At 36.2% G+C, this 6,617-nt stretch overlaps 1 protein-coding gene across 2 annotated transcripts; it reads left to right on the top strand.

Moving 5' to 3' along the window:
* Positions 1–1,922: 1,922 nt before the first annotated feature.
* LOC129300775 (zinc finger CCCH domain-containing protein 21-like) lies at positions 1,923–6,225 on the top strand. 2 transcript variants are annotated; one of them, XM_054939368.1, is made up of 9 exons: positions 1,923–2,313; positions 2,504–2,588; positions 2,689–2,829; positions 2,937–3,025; positions 3,713–3,901; positions 3,971–4,101; positions 4,264–4,366; positions 5,325–5,550; positions 5,711–6,225. In XM_054939368.1, the coding sequence occupies exons 1-8, from the start codon at positions 2,143–2,145 to the stop codon at positions 5,520–5,522; spliced, it is 1,107 nt and encodes a 368-aa protein (XP_054795343.1). In that variant the 5' UTR covers positions 1,923–2,142; the 3' UTR covers positions 5,523–5,550; positions 5,711–6,225. The 2 variants fall into 2 exon arrangements, with proteins under 2 accessions (XP_054795343.1, XP_054795342.1); XM_054939367.1 differs by having other exon boundaries at positions 1,924–2,313; positions 5,325–6,225.
* Positions 6,226–6,617: the final 392 nt, after the last annotated feature.

Consider the following 6,617-nt stretch of genomic DNA (forward strand, 5'->3'; position numbering starts at 1 on the left):
TAAATAACTCTCATTAATTTCATTAGAACTAATGAGCTCATACTCATAGCTCGATTTTTAAAAATTCATCACTCATGAGAAAACTTAACTCAAAAGATGTGTAAAAATGGAAGAGAAGGGAAAAGGAAAGTGTAGACAACTTACCCAAAGTGATTAAAGACTCCAAATCATACCCAAGTGCCTTATGAGCGAAGCCTTAGCATACCAAGTCACTATCATCTTTCCTTTTCTGTTCTTTTATAGTCATGTTTCACAATTGATTCTTTTAAAATTTCAATAATCTACTGTAACAGATGGCACGGAGAGGCCCAATTCGGTCTTGCTCTCCCTTTTGGGCCCAGGTGGCCTAAAACACCTTTAAACTCAAATCCAAAAGGCTGCATCCATCACAAGCAGGCTTCTTGGCCACCTTTAATCTTCAATAAACCATTAGATACTTAATTTTACATAAATACCCTTAGTTAATTAATTTTATCTAAGAATTAAAATTAAAATGTTACAGATGTTACTGGGAATATTACCTCTTGAACTAGATTTGGACGCGCTGCCCTATTATCTCCATCCTTTTCCTCTTAGATTTTAACCCCTTCCATTCATTCACTCCTTGATCATTGCTATTGAAGGAGGAGCCCATGTGATTCATCTCCATCCATCCTTCACTCCATCCTACCTTCTTCACTATGTATGAGATGTGGTAGGGGTAGGTTGGAGATAGGTTTGACATTGATGGAGGTTCAAGACTCAAGAAATGATGATGGTATTCTAGTTACTCTCACCCATGTGACTAGAGGAATAGATATGGGCATTGAAGACATGGCACTTTAAGGTAGGAAGCTAACAATCAAATTTATCAAGTTAACAATACAACTTGATCAAATCCTAATTGCAAGGTGACATTGTATTAAATTGAAAAATGTTAGAATGACATTGTGCCAAAAAAAAACTTAATAGTACTAGGTGTGCCTTCATGGAAATTTCAAAAATAAATTTGTACTTAACCCATTGAAGCATCACCTGGGGTTAAATCTTTAACATGATACAAATATAATTGTTACAATATTGCAGCTTCGAACTTCATGCCATTTTTAGCAAAAATAAAAAATAAAAAATATCAACACATATAAATCTAAAAATTAACAACAATTTCAAAATTCAAGTTAACAACCAAGTAAAAATTAAAGGTGGTCACTTATAATAACTTTCAGTGAATATGGAAACTTAAATTAAAATTATTAATTTCAAAAATTATGAAAATTCAACTTGTGTTTTTCCAAACTCAACTTTAATATGGTCACTTCAATTAAATTCTTTTACTAATTTAGATTCAAATATTATAAAAAAATTACATGCGTTTGTTTATTTGTGAATTTAAAGATTCATAAAAAATCTTAAATTTATTTGGAAATTTATATATGTTAAAAAGATTTAGTTTGTAAAATTCAAATCATCAACCAGACATGAACATGAATTGTTTAGACATTTTTAAATTTTAAACAATAACGATTGCCGATTTACTTTATCTATTGTTTTTTTAAACCTTAGCCGATTTACTTTATCACAGTATATTAATTTGTAATCGTTAGTTAATACTGTTATAAAAATGTTGGATAAAATTTATTTCAAATCGTGAATCGGGAGATCCATAATTATAATCATACATTATAAAATAAAATAAATATAAAAAAATTATATAAACAGTAAATTTTAAACAAAAAATTATTGTTAAAACTAAAAACAAACATTTAATTAAAAAAAAGATATACATTAAAGAATGTAAAGGAGTCAAAAAGTTATGCTGGTGGAGGAGAGTCCCAGGCCCATTAGGATTAAGTAACGTGGAAGTCGATGAAAGAGGGTCCCAGGCCCATTAGGCTAAAGCCACAGTAGTCTGCCCATACTGACATGCACAGACTTCAGGGGTACATCGGGAATTTCGATATTTCGTAAGCTTCTCGACCTCGTCCGCTCTCCCAAGGGACCAAACCCTAACCTGACACCCTCTTCCCGGCACATCGTACTACAACATCTGTTCATCTGCTAAAGCCCTTCTCCATTGTAACATATTAGAACCCTGATTTTGTACATATTGTTCTTCCCTATTTTCTGGAAAATCGAAGCTTCTTTTTTGGATGCTGATCAGAGATGCCGCCTAAGCAGCAATCGAAAGCTGATTTAGCAAAGAAGCAGAAGATCGTAGAGGATAAAACTTTTGGTCTAAAAAACAAGAACAAAAGCAAAAATGTCCAGAAATACGTTCAGAGCCTCAAGCAGTCCGTGCAGCCGAAGCCTGATCCTTCCAAAACCGCAGCCAAGGTCCCGATGTTTTTCAAATTATTTCCTTCAATATTTTCCTTTGCAATGTTTTTATTTAATATTTTTACAATTTCTAATCAATTGCATGCATCTTCCACTTTGTCAATTGGGTTGTGGAGCAATGTATAAGCTCCAAAATTTGCGACATGGTTCTACCCTTTTTGGACTGATTGTGTAACGATAATAACAGAAAAAGAAGGAGGAGGACAAGGCCAAGGAGAAGGAGCTAAACGAGTTGTTCAAAATGGCTATTACCCAGCCTAAAGTGCCAGTTGGTAAGAATCTTGAACTTGTATCCCTTTGTATATTTAACCATCTTTTTCTCCCGAATAGATTTAGTTAGTTTTATGGAAACTAATGAGAGCATTGTGCCAGGTGTTGATCCCAAGTCCATAGTATGTGAGTTTTTCAAAGCCGGACAGTGTACCAAGGGTTTTAAATGCAAGTTCTCTCATGATTTGAATGTTCAGAGGAAAGGGGAAAAGATTGACATTTACAGCGATAAGCGTGACCAGGGTATTTTGCATCGAACTTTAGTAATGATAGTACGGGTTTTGTCTGGTGTTTTGGACTTTTGATATTGAAAAATTTCCTTCATTAACTTTTTTGTATGGTTATCCTAGAAACGATGGAGGATTGGGATCAAGAGACCTTGGAGAAAGTGGTGGAATCAAAGAAAACCGAGTATAACCAGAATAAACCAACTGACATAGTAAGTTTCTTGGGTTTCGTCTGAACCGTCACTGTCATGATTGTTTGAGTCATCTCCTTTCAGTTATTCAATTTGGTTTTGGCACATTAATGTAATGTTAGGTTCAATTGAGTGGAGGGTTTTAATGAAGGGGGAGGGAAGGGGGATGGAGGGGTTTTTATGTTTCCTTGTTTGGATTGGTTAGAAGGGAGGGAAGAGGAAGGATTTTAATATTATGTTGTTTAGTTTGGAAGGGGAAGCGAGGGATAGACTATTATAACCTAACTGTGTCAAATTTTAGTTGCTTCTTCCCTCCTTCCCTCTCAGTTGGAAAAACAGAATGGTTTGTTTGGATGCATGGTTGGCAAGATGGAGGAAGAAGCTGAGTTGAACTGAACATGATTTTTTTAAAAGTTAGGATAATGCCAATCGTGGAAATACATAAATTAGAAGTTAATTTAATCATAGTGAAATTTAATTGCAGCCCTCCCCTCGAAACCTACCCTCTTCTGGAAGGGAGGGAGAAAATCATTAAAAATTACCATCCCCTTTCCTCCATTTTTTCTAACCTAATGAAGGGGAGCCAAATCCTTCCAACCAAACATGCCATAACGGTCATGCTGCACATGTTGGGTGAAAGTCATTTTTTTCATATCATATTTGCCATTTGACATGCAACGCTTGTTTTCATTTGTGTATTCTGTTCAGGTCTGTAAACATTTTTTGGAGGCAGTGGAGAAGAAGCAATATGGTTGGTTTTGGGTCTGCCCAAATGGTGGTAAGAATTGCCACTATAGACATGCCCTTCCCCCTGGATATGTTTTAAAATCTCAAATGAAGGCCCTGTTGGAGGAAGAGGCTGAAAAGATGCCAATTGAGGAGGAAATTGAAGATCAGGTAAAAAAGGTTTTCTTGCGTAGGTTATGCCATTTGATATTTATCTAACATAATATTTCATTGCTTTAGCGCTCCAAATTACAAACTACTACTCCTATGACTCCTGAGTTATTCATGCAATGGAAGGAGAAGAAGATTGCAGAAAGAGATGCCAATTTGGCTGAACAACAGGCAGAGAGAGCTAAGAATGATCGCATGAGGTATGCAGCGTCATTTTACTCCCTTGCACATGTGATTTTGTATATATGCGCCCAACTATTCAAATTGATGCTCCTCCTGAAAGCCATTTGTGAAAGCTGATGGGCTTTAACTTTTGGCGTCTTTTGCTGATCATGTTTTGTTATTTCCCCTTTCATTTGCAGTGGTCGCGAGCTATTTTTGTCTAATGCTAGCTTGTTTGTGGATGATGTGGAGGCATATGACAAGTATCAAAGAGAGCCAGAATCTCGTGATAATGAACAGAAGGTTGGTTTTCTTCATCTGTATTTGTTTATATTTCGTTTGCATTTTTCATGGAAATGGGGAAGCAGCCTTTGTGATTCCAAATTTGATACTTATGATATTTAACTTCTTGAATTGTAGCAGTAACATACTAGCATGCGTTATAAATGTGTATTGATCATTTTAATATATTAACTTCTTATGGTTATAGTATCCAGCATAATTTGATAAAGCCTTTGTTTTTTTTTTTGGGTAGCTGGTCTTTGGTCAAACTCTGTTTGGGCAATAAATTTCACTTGAATGGGGTGAGGGTGAACTAATGGGGATGGGAATTTAACGCCAAATGTTCTTGTTGATTTGTTAATTTCTTTGCTTGATGTTTTAGATGCATCGTCGCAGGTTGTCTTGGAATTTGTTGTGTTTGCTCTTCATTACTTCAAAGTGAATATGTATTATAATTTAGCTAGATTTTAATTGCCAAAGTATCTTGAAAGACCAGTGGTTAATTTATTTCTTGGGTACTACCTGGTGCTTTCATAGTGTTGACACAAGATACCTATCTGTAATAACGATCCGTAGAATAGAAATGATCAAGGTTAATGAACAACTGATTGTAAAGCTTGGACGTCTGAGTAATTGCCCTGTCAAATCAAACTTCCAAAAAAAAAATAAATAAAAAACCTACGCGATGCATTGGTTGCTGGAAAGGGTCCAGGATGATAGTGTGTTAATTTGGTCATAGAGAAATGTGTGCTCGTGGAGAAAAGGAGCGTAATATAATTCACATGCCTACTGAAGCTTATGATGCAAGGGCTTCTATATATTCCAGGGAAAGTGATGGCTTCCAGATTTAGTTGTCTTTTCTCAATCTCCCACCATTTCTCACCCTCCCTTGCTATATTAAATTTGTGATTAATTTGAGATGTACGAATTAAGTGCATTTTTCTTAAATTGACTGTATATCCTGTTGTGTTTTGTTCAGCCACAGGCAAATGGCGATGCTGATGGTGGTCCTAGCACCTCAACAGCAACTGGTGCTGAGGCTGAAGGAGAAGCTAATGCCGAAGCAATTGATGAAGATGATGATGATGATGAGCTAGACATGGATGAATTGAATGAGTTGGAAGCAAGTTTATCAAAGACATCAATCCAAATAAAGGAGCCCGGAACTGAAGCTTAATCCAGGAACCAGTCAATTTCTGCATGAGGTATATTTTGCCCCTGCTGCGCTGTTGAGCATTTTCTGTCTCCACCTTGCAATTGTTCCTTCAGGAAAGTTTTTCTAAAAGAAGCGCTAGATAAAAGAATGAAATTGTTAGCAGCATCACTATGAATAATTGGCAGTGATGTATAATTCGTTCTCTGCAGTCAATCTTATTGGACCTCCTATCAGACATTTTTGTCGTTTGAAAAGAGGTTAGTCATGTGCAGAGTGTCTTAAGTCTTGATGTTGAGTGTCCTCATCTGCTCTATGCATGTAATTTTATCTTTCGGATGGCCATTGAAGCATAAACCAGAATTGGATATTGCTCACTGTATGCTTTGCTTCTCTTGGGGAACTGAAAGAACCCATTTGTTATGGGAAATTCACGATTGGATGAAGAAAACGTGAAGAACTAACATACACTGGACAAAAATAGAGGAAGAACTAGGGTTAGAACAACGCAAGAACGTGAACTACATGGTATGTTGTTACGTATGGTTCTGCTTCGGCTCGTCAGGAGTGCATAAATAGGAGCGATAATGTATACCTTGTTTTGGGCTCTCAGCGTTATATTTTGGAGCCTGAAAAGAGAGTTGAATTGTTCGGCGGTGTAAATTAGCCAATTCGGTGACTTGCTAAGGAGTTTTGCATGCGTGTGTACTTTCATATTACTACTTCATACTTGGTGTTTAATGATCCCCACTAGACAGAAAATGGAAGATGTTACAGAAATTGTGATGGAAATACTCCCTTGGATCAAGGGATAAAAAAAGAGCACTATATCCTGTGTACGAAAGCTACAGAAGAGCAAGAATATTCAAAAGCGAGACGAAATACCGGTTGGCATGCCGTTCGTAGGGTGGGGGACTACGTCTGATGTTTTTTATACTACCAATATTTTTTTTTTTTTGTATAATCATCATTTCATCGTCATCGTCATCGTCATCGTCATAATCAGATTAAGTGAAAATATGGCATAATTATTCAAGGTATTCAATTTTTTTAGGTGTTGGATTAGATAATAGTAATGGAACCACGATTGACCCTCGGAAGGCCTTTATTTTCATGAAT

Source organism: Prosopis cineraria, unplaced genomic scaffold (assembly GCF_029017545.1).
Source record: "Prosopis cineraria cultivar Desert tree isolate PC_DT_omini unplaced genomic scaffold, ASM2901754v1 PC1743, whole genome shotgun sequence".
In the NCBI taxonomy this organism is placed as follows: Eukaryota; Viridiplantae; Streptophyta; class Magnoliopsida; order Fabales; family Fabaceae; genus Prosopis; species Prosopis cineraria.

Excerpts from the sequence above, each read along its gene's own strand:
- LOC129300775 (XM_054939368.1), top strand. The coding sequence starts at position 2,143 with ATGCCGCCTAAGCAGCAATCGAAAGCTGATTTAGCAAAGAAGCAGAAG. Across the intron at positions 2,314-2,503 it reads CTTCCAAAACCGCAGCCAAG|AAAAAGAAGGAGGAGGACAA; the intron begins GTCCCGATGTTT and ends CGATAATAACAG. Across the intron at positions 3,902-3,970 it reads AGGAGGAAATTGAAGATCAG|CGCTCCAAATTACAAACTAC; the intron begins GTAAAAAAGGTT and ends TCATTGCTTTAG.